Source organism: Impatiens glandulifera, chromosome 3 (assembly GCF_907164915.1).
Source record: "Impatiens glandulifera chromosome 3, dImpGla2.1, whole genome shotgun sequence".
Taxonomy (NCBI): Eukaryota; Viridiplantae; Streptophyta; class Magnoliopsida; order Ericales; family Balsaminaceae; genus Impatiens; species Impatiens glandulifera.
This window is the reverse complement of record NC_061864.1, coordinates 7,031,452-7,053,160: the sequence shown is the minus strand read 5'-3', so window position 1 is coordinate 7,053,160 and position 21,709 is coordinate 7,031,452. Positions and strand designations below refer to the sequence as shown.

At 32.3% G+C, this 21,709-nt stretch overlaps 4 protein-coding genes across 5 annotated transcripts; 1 reads left to right on the top strand and 3 right to left on the bottom strand.

Annotated features, from left to right (window-relative positions):
* The first annotated feature begins 1,428 nt into the window (after positions 1 to 1,428).
* Positions 1,429 to 5,861, top strand: LOC124929198 (alpha-galactosidase 3). 2 transcript variants are annotated; one of them, XM_047469496.1, is made up of 15 exons: positions 1,429 to 1,712; positions 2,033 to 2,091; positions 2,304 to 2,408; positions 2,502 to 2,536; positions 2,743 to 2,846; positions 2,947 to 3,019; positions 3,279 to 3,337; positions 3,448 to 3,513; positions 3,607 to 3,690; positions 3,921 to 3,985; positions 4,079 to 4,161; positions 4,942 to 5,032; positions 5,223 to 5,281; positions 5,379 to 5,519; positions 5,591 to 5,861. In XM_047469496.1, the coding sequence occupies exons 1-15, from the start codon at positions 1,507 to 1,509 to the stop codon at positions 5,693 to 5,695; spliced, it is 1,335 nt and encodes a 444-aa protein (XP_047325452.1). In that variant the 5' UTR covers positions 1,429 to 1,506; the 3' UTR covers positions 5,696 to 5,861. The 2 variants fall into 2 exon arrangements, with proteins under 2 accessions (XP_047325452.1, XP_047325453.1); XM_047469497.1 differs by having other exon boundaries at positions 1,432 to 1,712; positions 2,352 to 2,408.
* A 96-nt stretch (positions 5,862 to 5,957) lies between these two features.
* On the bottom strand, positions 5,958 to 8,057 carry LOC124929201 (superoxide dismutase [Mn], mitochondrial). Its single transcript, XM_047469502.1, has 6 exons — positions 7,670 to 8,057; positions 7,209 to 7,255; positions 7,005 to 7,130; positions 6,879 to 6,935; positions 6,389 to 6,466; positions 5,958 to 6,244 (listed from the first exon to the last, which is right to left on the bottom strand). The coding sequence occupies exons 1-6, from the start codon at positions 7,953 to 7,955 to the stop codon at positions 6,149 to 6,151; spliced, it is 690 nt and encodes a 229-aa protein (XP_047325458.1). The 5' UTR covers positions 7,956 to 8,057; the 3' UTR covers positions 5,958 to 6,148.
* Positions 8,058 to 9,012: 955 nt separating this feature from the next.
* On the bottom strand, positions 9,013 to 11,220 carry LOC124929199 (macro domain-containing protein VPA0103-like). Its single transcript, XM_047469498.1, has 7 exons — positions 10,855 to 11,220; positions 10,704 to 10,752; positions 10,523 to 10,625; positions 10,356 to 10,451; positions 10,204 to 10,278; positions 9,571 to 9,640; positions 9,013 to 9,294 (listed from the first exon to the last, which is right to left on the bottom strand). Exons 1-7 carry the CDS (start codon positions 11,212 to 11,214, stop codon positions 9,217 to 9,219), a joined length of 831 nt encoding a protein of 276 aa, XP_047325454.1. The 5' UTR covers positions 11,215 to 11,220; the 3' UTR covers positions 9,013 to 9,216.
* A 135-nt stretch (positions 11,221 to 11,355) lies between these two features.
* LOC124929200 (expansin-A8) lies at positions 11,356 to 12,661 on the bottom strand. Its single transcript, XM_047469501.1, has 3 exons — positions 12,493 to 12,661; positions 12,053 to 12,365; positions 11,356 to 11,955 (listed from the first exon to the last, which is right to left on the bottom strand). The coding sequence occupies exons 1-3, from the start codon at positions 12,623 to 12,625 to the stop codon at positions 11,652 to 11,654; spliced, it is 750 nt and encodes a 249-aa protein (XP_047325457.1). The 5' UTR covers positions 12,626 to 12,661; the 3' UTR covers positions 11,356 to 11,651.
* Positions 12,662 to 21,709: the final 9,048 nt, after the last annotated feature.

Here is a 21,709-nt window from a genome sequence, read left to right as displayed (position 1 = left end):
TATATATATATATATATATATATATATATATATGGAACGCACACAATTAGCTCCAACAATTGAATGTGTATATATATGTAACAAAAATAAACAATGATTGTTAAAATTTGAAACTATTTATATTTATATAGAGAGAGATTGTTTGAGTTTGAATTAATTGGGTCCGAGTTATTTAATTAGTAAGTAGCCTTGCGGGTGAAATGTGAAAGGAGTTTGGTGTACTGCGCGTGGGGGTTTCGCATTTCTGACTATTTCAAATATGTTTCTTTATTTCTTCTTCTTCTTCTTTAGAAATTGCCACTCTGTTTCTTCTTCTTCTTCATCTTTCCTTTACAAAAGGCCTCAGATACTCTGTTTTCTTCATTCCAAGTGATATAAACTTCTCTCTATCTCTATCTCTATCTCTCTCTCCTATAGAAGAAGAAGAATAAGACATTCATTTCGAACAAGTACCAGTAAGAAAGTAGTAGCTAAGCTAAGGGGAGAGGAGCATCGATCATTATATATAAATGGCGGCAGCAGCAGCAGCGAAGAAGAAGAAATCTCAAGTTATGATTATAATTATGTTGATTATGGTTGTTGTATTGATTCATCAATCTCAACTAGCTTCAGCCAGACCAATACCATCATCATCATCATCATCATCATCGGGGAATAATAATTGCCTTTTCTACAGACACAACGACAACAATATTATCATTCCAATTCCAGTTACAGTTGCCGGCGGCAAAGATGATGAGAGAATTGAATCGGGGAAGTACGCTACTGCTACCCGAGGAGGGATGTTTCTTTCCATGCTTCCCAAGGGACGAGTTCCACCGTCCGGACCAAGCAAAGGGACAGACAATCTCAATACTTAATTATGATCTTAGATCTACCATAAACACACTCCTCTAGAATCTAGATCATCCATCATCAGTTTGTTCATTCTTTTTTCTCTGCTTAGTTAATTAATTAATTAATTATACAAACTAAGATCCATCAGTTTCAATTTCCATGTCAATGTCATGTGTAAACATTAATTATGAAATATATATATATATAGTTAAATCTCATCTTGTTTTTCTTCCCTTTTTTAATTAATTACATCTCAATCTCATGCACCAATTTAACCTCATCATATGCTTGATTGATGGTGATGATATCATTTTCTTCTTTAAACTACCATTTTTAATATAAAGATTACACCCATGTATGTGATTTATCTTTTATCAAATATATATATCAACCATTTTGTGTCATGCATTTATCATCTTCTTCTCTATTATGATTAGGTGTTTTTTTTCCTGCTAAAGTCAGAAAATACCTAAATGAATTTTTTATTAAAAAAATAAATAAATTATCAAGGATATATATGTACAAGTGTACATCAATCAGGATTCAGGACAGATAATATCTGTCTACTACATACATGCGAATATGCTTTCATGATTTGATTTGATCATCAAAAGGGTCTCTCTCATTCATTTACTCATCTCTTCTTCTTCCTCTTCTTCTTCTTCTTCGATGGCAATGGAGAAGAAGGCGGGCACCATGGGGTTTTTACTTGTATTCACACTCTGTTGTTCATCGCCGATTCTTTTGCCCGCCGCCTCTGCCCGAGTGGTGCCTTTGCCCCTTAATTACCAAAAACCCATTTCCAGTATCTTTGATCATTCCATGTTTGGTAATCTCAAAATCAATAATGGATTGGCCTTAACTCCTCAGATGGGGTATGTTTTGCTCCTCTCCCTCTCTCTCTCTTAATCTCTAACTTCTCACTTACATTGGGGTTTCTGTATGAGTTTGAAGCCAATCGGTTCGTTCAATCTTCAATTTCTGTTTTTTGCAAGTATTGAGTGGAATTCATTAAAAGGACTCTGTCGGCTTGTTTGAGGTTAATTTCTAATATACTTCATAAGTTAGTTCGTAGCTGAACAGACTCTGTGATGATTTTAATATTGAAGTTGTGAAGAGAGGAGGAGGATGTTTGGGTTTATCATGTTTTCTTTTTATTTGACATTAGACATGTAATGATATGTTCGGTCCACAGATGGAACAGCTGGAACTTCTTTGCATGTAACATTAACGAAACGGTTATCAAAGAAACAGGTATATGTTTGCCTCTTATTGCTAATAAATGATTGTGTTAAGTCAATGAAAGCTAGAAAAATGAATGAATATGAAAGCACATTATCTCTGCTTATGCATATGGGAGAGGATTAAGAATTAAGACCTTATTAGAAAATACTTTTGTTTCTATATATAGACCTAGATACACTTTTGTTTGAAATATGTCTGAAATGTGTTTCCAGAAAAAAAAAAAAAAAAAAAAAGCCTTACATTTGGCCACTTTGGGGTTTCTTTTGCAGCTGATGCCCTTGTCTCAACGGGCTTGTCCAATTTAGGTTATGTTTATGTCAACATAGGTACTCAATTCTTTCGAACAACTTTTATTTGATTGGGATTCGCTTGTAAATTGTGTTTGAAAATTTAACCCTTGCTAATATGATCATATGCAGATGATTGCTGGTCTTCTCCAAGCAGAGATTCAGCGGTAAAAATCTTTGTTTTGTTGTTTATCAGCAACTCTTGTTCATCTTATTTAATCTAATTTCAATAGACGCCGTTTATGAAATCTTTTTTTTCGAAAAATGAATCTGCAACTAAGATCTTAGAAGTTCACATGTTAAAAAATAATAATATGTGTTCAAAATTGAAACCAAAATCTTTATTTCAGTTTCCATTTTCATGTTTTTTTAGGGACAATTGGTTGCTGATCCTAAAACCTTCCCTTCAGGAATTAAAGCCCTTGCAGATTATGTACATGACAAGGGCCTCAAGCTTGGTATTTATTCTGATGCTGGGTATGATACATTAATTTCAATAGATTGCAAGTTCCATTACCTTCATATTATTCGGCGATTTATTTTCTTGAAATCTTTCGCAATGCATTTATTTGTTTAGGGTATTTACCTGTGAAGTACGCCCTGGATCACTGAACCATGAAAACGACGATGCTGAGCTTTTTGCATCATGGGTTAGTTTCTGATAGTATATAACCCTATTTGGAAACTCTTATGTCAGGGACTGGTTAAGTTCAATTTTCAAATGTGATCCCATCTGTATCCACATCCGAAAGAGAAATATGACGAAAAATGTGACCAATACTTTTTTTATGTCAAGATTCTGAAAATCAGCTCTAAATTTGGGTTATGTTGAGACAAATTTTTGTTTCTTTATATCAAAACTTCTAAATTTCTTGTCTATGAGAGGTCTTGTGTTTATGTTTATGTTAGGGTGTTGATTATTTGAAATATGACAACTGCTTCAACAACGGAATCGAACCAAAGAAAAGGTTCAGACCTGACCGATTCTGATTTTTCTTTTGGTCTGACTGACTACATAGTTTTAATGCTTCTGAAATTAGTTGGTACTATTATATAAGTGTGATATCCCTGTACTCAGGTACCCGCCTATGCGTGACGCACTAAATGCAACTGGACGCTCAATCTTCTATTCGATATGTGAATGGTACTAATTCAATCTTCTTAATTTGCTCTTCATTGGAAAGCCAAGTCACTAGTTGCATCTAATTGTTGTAATTCTTCTTTCTGAATATTTCAGGGGCGTTGATGACCCTGCCATATGGGCTGGTCAGGTGGGGAACAGTTGGCGAACAACAGGCGACATCAAGGATTCTTGGGAGAGGTTCTAACTCTACTAATTCTGAATTCTTTTCGTTATGCCTCGGATGCACAATAGTTGTCTCTCTAATTGATTGGCAATCAAAATAAACTGGCTGGTATATATTCTTTTACCAGAGAATTTTAACTTGAACATAAAAATGAAATGTTATGAGATCCCACCTTGTAAAGTGCATCATTTTAGAAAAAAAAAATCACACATTTTAGAAAGTAATATCTTCCTTCGGTTTGTAGCATGACCACCATTGCTGATCTCAATGACAAGTGGGCTTCCTATGCCGGACCTGGTGGATGGAATGGTAGTCATTCTACCTTTATTATCACAGCTGCAATATTTACGCAAGAATACCGTCTGGATCTAACATTTTTCCTGCATAATAATTGGTTTATAGATCCAGACATGTTAGAAGTTGGCAATGGAGGCATGACTTATGATGAGTATCAAGCTCATTTTAGCATATGGGCTCTAATGAAGGTATTCATCATTCAACTCTTCTATATTTTTCCATGTTTTTTTATTATTGTTTTGTTGGAAAGGTTTCCCATTTTAGTGATTTGGTTCTTTTGCTATGGAACCTTAATCCATTATTCACCAACTGTGTCATATCAATAATTCTATCACAAACTTGCATTATCTTTAGATCAGATGAACCTATTTTTACAATTTCGAAAAAAACAGTATGGACTGAGTCGTCTTCTTACATACCAAAGATGGCATAATCATGCTGGTACATACTTCAATTATGGATGATGAAACCTATTGCAATTTTCAATATATTATTTAGATAAAAAGGCATATATATAAGATTATTTTTTTCAAAATGAACAAATATATACATGAATAACTAAAAGAGCAAAAATATATACCCACGGCCAGCCTCCCCTCTTTAACTATATTGTTTGTAAGGTTAATTTTATTATTATTAATAATAGAAATTATTAAAGGAAAGAAGCCAGATGGGTACATTCTCTTTTATGCGTTCATGTAAATACTTGAAACTTTATGAAAAAATCATACCCTTTTTATCCCTTTTTTAAGGCTGTGAAGTATAGTTGTGACTATTTATTCTGGATCTTTTGAACACATAACTGATCATGATTACACATTCATAATTTCATTAGGCTTGTCATCCTTAGTTTGTATTTGAAGCTGGTCTCATGCTATGCCTGGCTCTGGAATCATTTTGATTTTAATTTGTTTTATGTTTTCTCGTCTCAGTATTTCAATTACCTGTAAAAATATATATATGTGCAGGCTCCTCTTTTGATTGGTTGCGATGTTAGAAACATGAGTGCAGAAACGGTGGAACTACTTACCAATACAGAGGTCATTGCTGTGAACCAAGGTAGAGAACATGTGTTGCTTCTCTTTTCGTAAAACTTACAATATTTTCCTTCCTACCTTCTCTTTTAGGAATGAATGATCTATTTGTGAGGGAGAAAAGATTATAGCTTTTAATTAGCCTGTTTTTGACTTGTTCCATGTTTAAATAAATAAAATACTAACTAATAGCTTGAGTAATCTTTCTTCCTCAGACCCACTTGGTATTCAAGGAAGGAAAGTTCAAGTTTCAGGGAATGATGACTGCATTCAGGTGAAAATTGGACTTACAGTTTTCTGAAACTTAAAAATGGTCGATTTAGTTAATAACAATAATAAAGATAGATATGATTTGGTGGTGTCATTATAAGGTATGGGCAGGACCTTTGACCAGACATCGTCTGGTTGTTGGTCTCTGGAATAGGTGTCCCGAGGCTGCAACCATCACCGCAGTTTGGAGCGCACTTGGACTTGAATCAGCTTCTATTGTGTCAGTGAGAGATTTGTGGAAGGTAAGATAACTAATTTTTCACGTTTATTTTATAAGTTTTGACATTTCGTGTAATTTTTTACCATTATGCAGCGCGAGGACATAGGAGATGCAGTGGGCTCATTTAGTGCCAAAGTAAAATCTCACGGCTGCGAGATGTATATATTCAGTACTGAGACAACACACTCTTTCATATAAGGTCAGATTTTTGGTTTAGTGGCTTTGGTGCACATTTTAGGGCAGCCAGGTTTTATCACGCTGTTATGAATTACTTTGGGTGTTGTGTAATAAATAATAATCTCTGCCTCATTTTGGGAACATTTGTATCTTTAGAATCTTCAATTTAAAGCAAAACTCTCACATTTGTATATGCTTACACACATAGTAGTTAAGGGAAACATTCAATACATGACTTCATATTGAAAGAACATTCAAGTAACTAGTTGTTAGAATTTGCATGAAGATTGAAAAACATTTTATTTTCAAGTTTTCAGACAAACTTCAAACTCTGATACAGAAAAAAAAACATGTTGGTAATAAGAGCATCTCCAAAAGTTAAACAGTTGACATGATAATGCCTTATTGAACACAAAGATTGGTTGACTATCACTTTAAGAAGACAGTCAAGAGGTGGCCATATAGTTCCCCACTTCAGGCAGCAGACTCTGCTTCATAAACTTCACTTGCGTATTTCCAGTTAATAACATTCCATATGTTCTTAAGGTAATCGGGCCTCACATTCTTGTACTGCATCATCGAGATAAAATAAATATCAAACCATAATGAGAATGGAAGCCAGCGCCCAAGGATTGGAAACAACGAGAGAATCAAATGAAATTTATGTTCAAAGGCATGCAGCTATCAGTCAGTGATGAATCTTAAGATGAATACCTGTAAGTAATATGCATGTTCCCAAACATCTATGCCAAGCAATGGAACCAGATTTGCCCCTTTACTCACCAAAGGGTCCTGCACAATACAGATTAACTTAGGCCTTGTTTGATATGGTTAATGGAGATTAATTCCAGGTAATCCACACTATATAATTAACAATCTACCTCATCAATACATGAATACCAAAACACTCTAATATTTTTCTTTTAAAAATAATCTATTTTCATTATAAATTTATACCCCTGATATCTTTTTACCCAACAAAAAAAACTAATTTTCAATGACCTACATCAAACAAGGGTCATTAGAAAGAAGAAGAAAAACTTAGTTCCTTTCATAATGATACATTTGCAAAAAATAAATAAATTAATTAAAGTCCACCATGAATGTAACATGAAGAATGGATAATACTGCAGCTACCAAAAGTTATACTGAGCTGCTGCTAAAGTAGAAGAATTGTTTTAGCCTGAGAACTTGATTACAGTACCTGATTTGGAGTGGTGTCAACCACAAGCCTTTTCAGCTCCTTGTTCAACCCAAGCCACTGTTATTACGGATTAAAGTAAGTGGATGATAGAAAAATAAAAATAGCAAGGAGTTTGGAGCTACTTACGACCCATCCAGAACCCTGTAAAGCAGCACCTTCAGCATTCATTTTCTTGATGAGATCTTCAAGTGAACCAAAATCTGCATCAATTGCCAAATCTAAAGAACCCTTGGGAGGCTCACCACCACCTTCCTGAAACAGAGCCCATACAGATAAGAATACACCTAAATAAACAAGCTAAGGTACATGGAAACTCAGTTAAGATCTTACACGAACTGGAGCCAAGTTTTTCCAGAAAACTGAATGATTGACATGACCTGAGATTAAGAACAGCATGCAATTTAGACAAACTAACACTGAGTTTGTGAGTAGAGAGAGATAAAGGTTCTTCATAAACATCCACAAAGAGGAATAGTTAAGGACAATGCCAGAATATCTTCACATCAGGTGATAAATAAATACGAGAAATTTAATCTTTTTAAGAACAATGGATCATCCTCTCCACCAATCCAACCTAATGAGGAAGTCTAGAAAATGAATCATTTGTGAGTAGTGTAGTATACAATATAAGATATAGAAATTGAGGTTGAAAAGGTTTAGGGTTTCCGTTTCAATATTTATACTCTTAGATTCAAACCACGGTGTTCTGGATACTATACATTATTGTCTCAATCGAGTCGATGTGAATAAAGATATAAGAAATTGATAAAGAAATAGATGGGGGAACGAACCTCCGCCATTAAACTTGATGGCACTCTGCAACTTGAGGACTTTCGGAGTATCGCCCTTGTTGATAGCGTCGTGGAGCTGCTCAAGGGAGTTATTATAGTTGGTAACGTAGGTCTGGTGATGTTTTTTGTGGTGGAGCTGCATAATCTCGGCGCTGATGACCGGCTCCAAGGCGCTATAGTCGTAGGGAAGATCGGGAAGAGAGAAGGTCTGCAAGCCGCGTACGCTCTGAAGCCCCAATCCGACATTTCCTAGGGATTTCCTGCTCAGCAATGTCCGCAGAGCCATCGCTGCTGCTTCTATCGGTCAAGTAAAGGAAAAAGTAGAAGAAGAAGAAGACGAACTGTAATTCTCTCTCTCTCTCTCTGAATGGGTGGTAGGTCAATAGAGTTTGGAAGTCTGTAGAGTTTATATCCATCATCTATTCTATCCCCCATTTACGTGACAAATTCCTTACCCTTTTTAAGTTGGAAGAAGATAATTTTATTTCGTGCTTTCCATTATAATTTATAAACTTTATACTTCATCTCAACTCATTATAAATTAACTCATCATTTGTAATAATTCTTTAATTTCACCTATAGGGTCCTGAATTTTGAAATAGAAAAAATGTCTAATAGTTTTTTTATTTTTTATTTTTTTCCTAAGTCTAATTTAAAAAATTGATAAAAAATAAATAGTTTTGAGTGAAATTCGAACTCATAATCAAATAAAATTCAAAATTATTATCTCAAATCACTAAGCTACACCACTTTATGTTAAAATTACAACAAATTTAACAAAATTTCTTACTATTTGTAATAAATTGAAGAAGAAGTGGACTGTCATAACCCGAGGGTTTGTCGGGCTTACCACAGGGCTGGCTCTGACTATAGACAATTACAACTTATGACAATATAGAAAAAAAAATAATGAACCAATCTGTATATGAATATTTCATACGGCAATTGCACAATCGCGCAGTAAAAAAGAAAATTATTGACCACGTAAAAAAGAAAATTATTGACCACCTATTTGGGGTGCGCGTTTGTATCCAAATTGTAGATCAATTTTGTTCAGAAAATGAATATCACTAACTTTCCAGTACATGGATCAAAATCATAGAGTTTGTAAAGAAAAATGCTAAGAGCGATAGTTTAAGAAAAAATTTAGGATGATATTGTTTATGATTACCACACCCGCTCATGAAATGAATGTTCAAATTAGTGTTTTCAAAAAAATTATGAACTGTCTAGCTTTCTTTTTTTAGAATTTAGTGCCGTTTTCAAAAAAAAAATGAACGAACCAACAATTCTCTTCTAATTCCACCATTCAAACATCTCTCCAATAAAAGAGACTGAAATATGTCATTTAAACCAATCTGTTATGTTATACACATCTTAATACAAAGTAGTCAAAGCATAACACATACACATGACAAGAGGATTCTCACTACATTGAAGACTTAATGCTTGGAAAAACATGACCACAAAAAAAAAAAATAGTAAAGCAGATTTCTGGGGGAGGTTAACCACTATAATCATCGTGGATCTTGAATCTTGATTATGGTTCACTGATCCTGGAACAAGTTTTTGGCCTTGCTGAGCCAAGCATTGTATATGTCATCTGAGAAGAGCACAAAGTGAACCTGCCCAAAGTTTAGAGTGTTCATTTTTTAAGCCAACAATGGGTAATTATGGTTTTATATAAAACTCATATATATATCAAACATCAACTGTAAATTAAGCCACAAATGGATTTCAGAATAGGATTTAACACTTGCACCAGCAGTGTTTCCCCTCTTTCATTCATTTATTTTTGTTTGTAGGCTTAAGTTGAGGAAGGAAGGAAGGATGGATTTTCCCCCAAAACATAATCCAAGCTCTTTACAACACAACAAAGAAGTTTCAGGAAAATCTGCTACCTCTTTGAAGTCATTGGCAAACTCTTTCACAGTATTTATGGCTATTGTAGCTGCTTCATCATAAGGATACCTGAGCAAACCACATCAAGGAAAGAAATTACATTACAATTATCACTTTTTTCATTGATTCCAAAAGTGTGCCATATGACAGTAAGCGCGAGAGTGTTATTAAGGCAAAGTTTGGAATTAAAGATGGGGATTGGCCACTCATAAGGGTCCTATTTGTCTATATGCTGGCCATTGATGCATTATATCTATAGGAGTATAAGAATCGGGAAAGGCGAGATAGAGTTGTGTTCTCGTATGACAAATGGGTTGGGAAAGGCAATAGGGGCAGAGGATCTAACCCTAGCAACTGTAAAACCACCTCCAAGCTTGTACGATAATTGTTAGATCCTCTTTTATTGTTAATTGTAAAGATCTTGCAAGTAAGTTGTTAGGCTAGGTCTTATACAAGTGAATAGGATTCCCATTTCATAGGCATGATTGGAAATGGTTTAGTCTATGTTCTCTTATATAAGACCTGGCCAAACAATAACAAAAAGAGCATAAAATTTTCAAACTAAACAAAAAAAACAAACATGAAGAATCAATCTAACAACAGTTCCTTCTTCTTCTTAGTAGCAGAATTACCTGTAAACACCACACGATATAGCAGGAAAAGCAATATACTGAATGTTGTTCTCTTTTGCAGTTTGCAAGCTATTTCTGTGAGATTGCATAAAAATCAAGGTTAATATTGAAGAAAGATAAGCAGATATAATCAACAATGGAAGTTGGCCTACTTGTATGAATTCCTTAAAGATGCTTGAGGATTACTAGCCATGTCATATATAGGTCCAACAGTGTGAATTACATGAGAAACAGGTAATCTAAAGCCTCTGCATGCAGGAAAATTAAACATGTTAGATGCCTGTTGTGAAATAAATGTAAACCTAGATAGATCTCTAACCGAGTGATTCTCGCTTCTCCTGTTGGGCAACGGACGCCGCGTCGAACTTCTGGATACTCATAGCACGCCGCTCGGAGCTCAGGGCCAGCTGCATCGTGAATGGCTGGAAAAAAAAAAATAAGACTTCTGTCTAATGGAGATCGAGCCTCACTCATGTGACAATGATAACAAAACAAATTACCTCCATCAGCACCACCACCTCCAAGCATTCGCTCATTTGCTGGATTTACCTTTTAGTATAGTATGATAACCACTCACAATATTAATCCATCCGAAAATAGAATCAAATAAGCCAAGAGTTCATACGAATCAAAACTATTGGAAGAACTTACGATGGCGTCGGTGGAGCCGTCGACGAACCACTTCGTGATATCTCCCTTCTGGATTACAAAGGCACTGGATGAAGACAACTGGAATTGAACAGACAGACTGCCGTCGTCGCTGATCCGACCTTTCGACACCGTCGAAACCCTAGAGGCGCTCGATCCTCCATTGATTCCTTCCATTTTGAACAAGGGCCGAGATCGATCACGGATTGACCGACTAGATCGTGCGGCAGAACCGTGAATATTCTTTGGCTTCTGGTTGAAGAGAGTTGAAAATCGAGACCGAATTCGTAATCTGGATAAGAACAATCTAGAAGAAATGCTTGTCATTCCCATGTTTGATGCTTGGGAGAGTGAAGAACTCATTGACGGGTAGTGATCTAGTACAACGCTAGGGCAAATGCAAATTCCACGTGTCTGTTTTCAAATAATCATTAATACAAGACCCCGTTTGGATAGCATTTTTTTTTGTAACAATAAAAGAGGAGGAATTTCAATATATTTCAATAATATAATAGAAATACATACATTTCAAAGCTGCTTTGAACATCTGTCAAGTCAATAGGGCATATGACATTTGACTATAGATGTGTAAATAGTACAATAGAAAATCACAAGTCTACTTAGTAAATAGTGTATGACTTGAGACCAAACTAAAAATGAAACCAAACACGTATAAACTACTACGCCTAAGCGGGTGTTAATTTTTCTAACCACCACAGCAAAATAGTGAATTATAAGATCAACTCACTATCTCTCTCTCTCTATCCTTCATTCCTTCTCTCCCCCAAACAAACAAGACCCTAGAATTGGCCTCCTTCGTAAGTTTGTCCAAACTGCCAATTAGAAGACGCCACGTTATTGCTGGTGAGCATTTTTCCGTCACTGGTGGTAACCTGAAACGAAAGGGTCTGACCGTTAAGGTATGAGTTACTCTGCCAGTTCTGCCCCCAATTCCTGGACATGGGTTGCCAACCGGAGTTGGATCCCTTAATGGAAACAGAACGGACGTCGCCGGCGCCGCCAACGTTGGTGATCAGAACCAAGTTAAAGTATGAATGTCCATTGATTGTGAACCTTATTCCTCCTTTCTTCACACAAGACACCCTGCAACCAACCAACCAAGCGCACAAAAACATTTAATTCGTCGAACCCAGATATTGTTAATTAGATCTATTAATGAATGAATGAATGAATGAATTACCTCTGGAAAGAGACGGGGACAATCCCGGCTCTGTATTGAGCAATTTGAAGGAAAGCTGGTTCAGCTAGGTCAAAATGCTGGAGAGGAGGGTTGCACCAGCCTCCATTATCATTTGACTGAGATGGGTTTGGTGGGCAGAAGTTGGTAGCGGTGACCGTAATGGTTCCCGGTAGACACCATCTAGGGTCGTCGTTACAGCGGATCTGGTAACAAGAACCGCAGCTTAGTCCATTGTTAAACAAAGCTGTGCTCAGGGCCGCCGTGGCCGTGCCGTACCCCTGACTGTAGAGGTTTCCATATCCACAAGCTCCTCCTATACGTACCAAAAGAATTAATAATTAATTAATTAGTAGTGGTCCCTTCTTCTTTAATTTACTGTTTGGGGAAGTTTCATCAAATAGTGGAATTGCTATAATGATAAGTTAATAATAATAATATACCCATTGTGCCAGAAGCATCACCACCGCCATAGAAGGTTGCATGGGCGTTTTCCCACTGTCCATGGCTGCCATTGAAGGAGAGAAAGAGCAAGAACAGTACTGATGAAAGAGAGACAATGGAAATAGGAGCCATATTATTTATTTAGTGAGAAGGATTTGAAAAGAAAGGTTAATTTGTTGTTGGGAATGGGAGAGCTTGGGATACAGAAAATGGAGAAGAATGGTGGTCTTTAAATAGGAGAGGGGAGATAAGTTACCAGAGTTTTAATTAACATAGTTTAAAAGGCACAAATTATAATTTATTTAATTTAGATTAAATAATTACGTTTGATTAGTTTTTTAATAATAATAAATAAAAAGGTGATAGGGGCGCACATGCACAACTAAACTCTAAAACAACCTCCCAACCGTTAATCAAAGGGGGACCCATCCCCGCACATGCATATAACTCATACATTTCTCTCGTGATCTTCACCGAATCTTGTTTGGTAAAAGGGTACAAAATAATCATACTTATTAATTTCTAATAATACATTTTTATAAATATCTATGTCACAATTAATTACAATTATTGAGTATTTAGTTCTACTTTTAAGTTTTTTCTTCAATTGCTAGTTTAAAATCAAATTTTGAGATTTTTCAATTTGTATACATGATTTTAAGTAAATGGGGTGAATTTTGAATTAAATTAGTTGATGGGTCTAATTAAACATTTACGGTTGGAAACGTCCAAGTCGACGCCGTTTTCAGGCGCATGTGAGCAACTTGGAAGGAAAATAAAGCCGGTCCCTTTTCCCCACACAATAAATAATATTGTGTGGATAAACTAATTGAGAGATCCTCAATATTTGACCAAATTCCAATTTCTAAGAGTTTCTTTTTCTCTTCTTAGATAAAATGTATTTAGTTTTTTCTTTTAAATAATAACTTACATGACTTATATGAAAAAAATATTTAAATAATTTTAATATATATATATATATAAATAAATTTTAATAAAGTTATTCAAAAAATTTGAAATTAGCCCAACGTAAACAAAAATCAATCTAATTATTCAAAACAAAATAAATCAATTTAAATCAAATCGAGTTAAACTAGATGTTAACCGTTTTAAATCTATAACTTAAAAGAAATATAATTTGATTACAATGAAGGGTTGATACGTGTATGTCTTAATAACTCAATTGTTTTTTTTTTTACAATTGAACTACATCATTTAAAATATTATTAATCGACTTATATGCAGTTTATTGTTATTTTCAAAGGATAAAAGTTGCATAGGCATAGTCCCTAGGCCCTACCCTTTAAGGGTCCTAATTTAATTATTAATTAATAGATATATATTATGAATTAATTAATTTTTTTATTATTAATAATATTATAATATTTTGAATATATATTATAAAGTTTTTACATAATACACATTTATTTTTATATATATTATATTTATTAAAAAAAATAATTAGCACAACTTCAATTTTTTTCTTTTGAACAGGCTTTCAATTATTAAGTTTCGTCTAATCACGAGTTCAATTCATATTTATAATGTCTTAAGAGGTCATATCAGTGTAAATTGTGTTAACTTCTTATATAAAAAATAATTACATGTTTAGTCCGTCTTATGACGTCTAAATTGAAATGGAAATATCATTAAGAGTTCGTGTTACCTTCTTATATATATATATTAAAGATATATTTAAAATTCTTTAAGTTTAAGTTAGAATAAGATTGATTTTTTTATATTTTTTTTAAGTAACTATTAAACTGAATGAACTAATTAGAATTTAAAATATTTCAAACCTTGTTTATTGTATTGACCTTTTTTTATTATCAAAATGGCCAATCATTAGTTCACATGGTTATGATCTTAATGTCTACACCTATAAATCTCTATACCCCGATAATGGCTATAGTACCTATTCACATACACCATAGCTTGCTATCATTTCTGTTATAATCTATATATATTATATTTAATTTAAAAACATAATTAAGAGTTATGACCTTAGTCGTGACTGAAACTAGTTAATTATTATAATAGAGACAAATAACCATAAAACAACTTCAAATTGAATAGTCTATAAAACAAACAGATTATTCTCAATTGATTATATGAAAAAAAAAAAGAAAAAAAAACTAAAAGATAATATTGTACAAAGCAACCTTCACAAATACAATTATCTCAACTTGAAATGTGTTTTTTTACTTGAGTTTATTTGTAGGTTGATTAACGTAACCATTCACATTTATGTATGAAGACTAAGTTAAATATTATGAGAGTGATACCTAATTAGAAACAACTGAAGATTAGTAAAAATAAAGTTAGTATATTGATTATATGTATTGAAAAAATAATTAAAAGAAACAAGTCTAATATATATATATAAAGGATAGAATAATATTGTTTTGACCTTTTTTTTTAATTTAAAAAGTTAGTGGGACTTCTCACATTAATTTATAGATCTCAATTATTTTTTACACAATTTTTACCGCTCGAGGACCCTCGTAATTTAAAATAAGTATATTATTATAAAAGTCAACATCCACAACTACAATGATCTCAACTTTGAATGTATTTGTTTATCCAATTTTTTTTTTTTTAATGGTTAATATGAACTCACACAATTATAACACCTTTAAATGAGAGCATAAAACTTTCAAATTTTTAGTTAAGATATTTGTCACTTAATATTGTAATATGTCATGTACTAACTTTTACCCTGTTATTTATTTTACTAATTAATATTTAAAAAATTCACCAAATTTGACTTTTTTTTTTTAATATGTATATTTATTTATTTTGCCAATTGCCATGTGGGTCAACAAAGTGGTACAGTATGTACAATTAATGGATTTTAACATGGGAAACATGATCAGATGAAATTAATGACCATGTTTGGAGAAATTGATATATATTATTTAGTAACTAATACTTAAAATCATATATTAACTCAAAGTGCATTGAGATCTGCTCTTAAATTTTGACGTGCCCAGCAATACAATTCTGTCAAATTAAACCCCTCATATTTAATTTATTCTAATTTCCAACTCATTAATAAAAAGGTACGTACTTTAGAACATTTTTTAATAGAAAATTAATAATATATAGGTAATCGCATTATTATTTATTTAAGGTCCTATATAATATTAATAATTATTATGAAGTCAAAACATTTTTTTTATTGATAAGTTTGGTTAGGGATTCATATATATATATATATATATATATATATATTGTTGTTTGATAAAATATTTTAAAATAAAAATACTAGTATGACTTTTTTGACAAATGTTTATTATTATTGGAGGAGGTTACTATAATACTCTAGCTTTTTTTTAAATAAAAATTATATATATATATATTTTTAGTGAGAATTAAAATTTTAACATTTTAAATAAAATAACTTATATTATAGTTAGTGGATTTTCTATTTTTTACAGACTTGTGTATATGCCCTCCGGAAAATATATTCACTTTGTTACTATATTTTTTTAAAAGCAAATTCTCACAAAAACCAGTAAATGTAAAGATATTTAGATTATAAAAATGAAATTGGTATTATCCCCATAATTACATTCACGATTACATGACATGCAAATTGTCGCGACCTAACGATTTTATTTTTAACTCCGAACAACTTAACCCTAATTTGTTAACTTCTCACTACTTTGACTATAACCAATTATTTGGGGAGGTTGATAGTTCAGTCGTAGAGTTGAAAATGAAATTGTAGGTCGCAACAATTGGTAGGGATCAAAATTGCGAATGTATGTGAGTTGAAAGGAAAATTGCGAAAGTGAAAAAACAATTTCATTTGTTTAATCTAAATATATTTTCATCAATGGATGTCACAAATTAGTTAATAAATAAAATTTAATGTTTTAAATAAACGATAATCTTAGATATGTTTACAAAGTTCAAATTTTATTTAATAAAAATAATTTATGTTATGTTTAAGCATGTTAGATTAAAGTAACTAATTAACTTAGGATAATTAGTCAACGATTATAAAATTATTAAGTTTTAAATATTTAATTAAAAAAAATAAAAAGGGAAAAATTGTTAGATCATAATTTACGAAATGGTTTTGATCACAATGAATAATATAATAATTATAAGTTCAATTATATATATATATATATATATATATATATATATATATATATATATATATATATTTGTTAAGTCATATCAAGTATATTAATAATTTTAAAGATAACAACTAGGTGTTATAGTTCAGTGGTTAGTACTCCTGCCTGTTTATTATTTCAGGGAAGTTGCGCATCCGGTTGAGAAAATACTGAAATTGCCACGTAGGCAAGTCCGATAGTTTGCAAGGGCATATCCGGTATTGCATTTAATGAGACGTATCTAATCAATCAAGTTAGGACTGATGTTTTCTAAAGCAAATATGATTGTTGTTGTGCTTTGAATATATAAAAAAGATTAAAGGAAAAACAGATAAGCCACTTGAAGTTCTAGGCTTTCTTGTTAATTAGACTCTCTACAAATACATATTCAAGCTATTGCCTTAGCGTTTTCTGTGAGAGGCAACTCATACCAAGAATTGTATTAATCTTTACATTTGTGTGATTGTTTGTAAGTTAAATAAATATTATCTATTCAACAAGTGTTGTGTACTAGGAGTTCAGAAATAGACAGTGTCTAAGTCCCGGTTTTCCGACTGGTTTGTATAAGCGTTGTATTCAAAACAAAGTCTTCTAGTGAATATTTTTCTCAAGGTTAATATCCTTCTCGAAGTCGAGAAGAATGAGTGACGTAGGAGAGTTACTCCGAACATCCATAAATATCTCTTGTGTCTTGTGTTCTTTTCGCACTATCTCATCCTTCTGTATTGCATCAAGTCGAAAACAAACACTTCAACACTTGAACTCGGTTCAAGAGTTTGTGACGACTTGTGTAAATAGAAACCGATATTAACTTCTAAGAGAGTTAATATCAAACGAAGTGTGTATAAGCATTCAACGTAAACAGACCCCAATTTTTATCGTTGATCTCGATCCTAACGTAGCCCATAACAATTATTTTTTACTTATAAAATATTTTAAAAATTATATACTAAAAATATGTACTTTGTGTGGACAACGCTAATAAATTATCCTTTAAAAACAAATTAACACTTAATAAATTAAGATGTGAGGATAAGAGTGACCGACTAATTTCATAATTAATTAGGGTTGTTTGTCTTAGGGTTATTTAAATTAAATTATTTGTAGTTAGTAGATAAATGAATTATAAATTTGAATGTGCATAATTTTGATATTTATAATATTTATATTGAGATAAATATTAAATAGAAAATGACATTTGAATTATTTGATAAAGTAATAATTGAGAACCAAAATTAAAAAATATTAGTAAAGTAGATTTGCTTCAACGCACTAAGATAATTCAAATGACAAAAAATAATTACTAAAAATAAAATACAATGAATTAATTCTCACTTAGAATGTATAATATCCTTTTATTTATTTATTTATTTATTTATTAATATTGAGTTTGTTTATTTTCAAGATCTCAAATTTAATTTCCTTCTTCAAATGTTAAAAGAAAAAAATAATAATAATTGTGTTTGATGATTTGAGATTAATTGAATAATTTAATCGAGACAAAACCAAAAACTTCATAATCACTTTTTCAAAAGTTTAATTAATTAATTATTTTAGTTTATCTTTGGCCAATGACTTTTTGGACTATAAAACAATAATTTAATTTGAACCCTTAAATTTATTATGTGGTTTTAGTTGGTCAGTGGCGGTGTAATAAAAATGAATATTAAATACTCCTCATGTCTAGATAATATATTTTATAATTTTTTACTTATTTTTTTAACAGGAAATAACTTTTTAATTATTCTTCTTTTAAATATTTTAATTGTTAACTATAATCATTTAGACTCTGAGTTTGAGTTTTTATTTTTTTTTATTTTTTTTTTTAGCTCTTTTGAGTTGAATAATGATTTATTTCAAACACAGTTATTATAAAATAGTTTGCATAATTTGAAAGCCATTAATAAATGCCATCATAAATGCTCTTAATAAAAATCTTTTTTAAATGTCAGAAATTCTGGATGAATGACACTTATAATAATTTTAAAAGGCTCATAAACTTTTCAAAGGTCATCACTCATCAAGGCCTTGGGAATTATTTATTTTATATACACTTATATTTTAAGTTACATTAAATTGATTATTATAAAAATACATAAAACAATGAAAATATATAAGTACATGATCTCATTCAATGATAAAAGCATTCTGCACTATTTACTAGACTTCAAATGATTAAATTATACATGTCATACATGATGTTACTATTATTAATTTTTAAAGTTAAAAATGTGAAAAAAATGACATATGAAGCAACAAATTACACATAAAAAATGGAGAGAATGGATTATGGAAGATTTGTATGTACAATTGTTAGACTATACAACATTAAAGACAAGCATAACAATAATTAATTAATAGATGTTAATAAATTAATAATTAATTGTAGAAAGGCCTTACCCTACCATGTTAGCCGCACATGGCAGTCCCGGACACCGCGCTCGGTCCACCAAACATAAATAATAAATTTCAATGTTTGTTTGGTACATAAATGTTACGAAGCAAAAAATGTTACGTTTTTGTGGTAGTAGTAAACTCATGCCATTTTCAATGGTAGTTGGTGAATTAAATACGAGATCCATACCCATTTTCTTTTAATTTAACATGTTATGTGTGAAAAATCGAGAAAATTAATCGATGCAATGGGCGGTGTTAGAACGCAGCAAAAACATGGCAAGCAAATGGACACTTGAAATCTTCATATTGATCACAATATGAAAAAAATGCAACAAAAAATGGATTCTATAAGATGTTTTTGGATCATAGAGAAAGATAAGAATATAATATGGTTAAGAGGATCAAACATTAATTAATGTGAATGTATGTTTTGGTTTGTTTGTTTGTAAGCTGCAAATTCAATGTAATGGCCATGGCCATGGCCATGATGAATGAGAAACAAGGAAAGTACACACATGTTGGCTGATAGGACTTCAATCCACATCCACAAAACTAATAAAGAGAGAAGCAATTATGATATTGAAGATGTTGTGACCCTACCCATTAGAAAATGCAATAATCCAAAGTGTCATCCTACCTTAGCTAATTCCTAACCCATGGCATGTTTAAAAGGAAGTGTTACATTATTGTTGATGTTCAGGTCTAAAAAGAGAATGTACCCAACTTAAACTTAATATTTCTACGTTAATGAAAGACTCATAATAATTTAGTGGTATAACACAAAAATATATGTTATCATGGTTATGAGTTCGAGTCTTCGAACAATGTGAACAAATAAATGTAGTAGATGAGACAAGGGCGACTCTAAATGACGGGGCCTAGCAGTACAAGTATGAGGCAGACATGGAGGGTCAGTATGCATGTGCAATGTCTGTCTGATCAAGAGTCGAGTCTCAACCAGGAAGATTACACTTGATTTGATAGATAGGGCCGCCGGCCCCCTTCCTCTGTCTGTCTATTTAAGGTGACATGTTACCTGTTTCTTCTGGGGGACCCCCCAATACTAAGCGGCTCTTTCCTTTTTCTTTTTTTGGCCGCTTTCCAACCTTTGATTAGAATATTGACACAACTCCAATGGTTTTTTTATGATGTAGCAAAACGTGAAAGGGTTTCTTAACAGATTGTTTGAGAATAAAACAATATCCACTTCTCAAAAGAATTTGCTTCATTTCTATGAATCTAAGAAACAAAGATGAACAAGTACCAGGAAAATGAAGAAGAAAATTACAAGTTAAAATGGAGTACAATGGCCATAGCACCACTCCAATTGACAATAACCATTTTTTATGGGTCAAGACCTATCCAGCTGCTTACCACAATATTCAAATTCTGTATGATTCGAGCCCCCAATCCCCATGACCTGATTAGTGATTAGATAATCGCAAATACATCCAAGGGATAGTCCTGTCCTGTTGTAACACTCATCTAAAAAGGCCCAAGAGAGATCCGGATATGGAGAGCCGACGACTTAGTTCGTTGATTTGCATGTGTCGCGGATAAGGTACATTTGCAAAGTCCAAAATTGTATACATTCATCTAGGAAATATGACCAAAAAAAGGCTCCTAAATTTAGATTGAAGATTTAAATCATCCTTTGAAAATGTACAAAATAGTTCAAAATTAATATGGGCTATCAGAATTTAATTTCAAATATCCCACTATCCCATCATCAATCCTCTTATCATTTGTATCATCAACCAAAATACCTCAATATCTTTTTACCAAAACATCCCTTAGCAAGGTTATTTTGAATTAACTTACTGGTTATCCAAATAATCCAAGATCAAATAAGGTCTTAGAATCTAGACATTTAAAACATTTGTCTTCTTGCACAAAGTAGTCTCCTTTTGTAATCATTGATAAATCACTATTTTCTCAACTTCAAGGATTGTTTGATGGATTATTTGGATCTCATTCCAGTTATCAACCAAAATACAATTACTTTATTTCTTATAACATATTAAATAGTAAATACAAAAAAACATGTTAGTTAATTTAACCCAAATAATCCCACTGACTTTTCTATCAAACAAGTTTTTTTCTTCCAAAAATCGGTTTAATTTAAATAAATAAAATCTGCATCAAACAAGCTCCTAATATATATACACATGAAGTAATTAACTCAAATCAATCCTCAAATCATCAATATTATTGTCAAATCATTATTTTCCCAACTCAAAACCCATGTTTCAAATGATAATTTGTACATTTCTAATAACATTTTGGAATGTTTTGTGTCTTTTCTAAAGCCTGGAGACATCTAAAGCAAAAGTTCAAAACCTTTTTCTGGATTCTTCTCAATCACCTAACAAAAAAGTAACCATATATTTACACACAAACTTCCATTTTAAGAAGTGAATTGCTGCTTCATATTACTCATCTTTTGCTAGAACTTTCAACATAAGTTGTTGAGGACATTAAGTAGTACTAGTACCTGTATCCATAGATTGAGCTTGGGACCAGCCAGGAAATTAACAAGTGTCCATCTCAGTGAAGACAAGCGTGGACCAATCAGTGTTTCGGAGTTGCCACTGGAAGCAATTGTCTAAAACCACAGAATGCCCATGTGACCAATCCAATCCCCTCATTGCCAGTTACAGACAGACCACATGAGTCTTTATTTTATTTA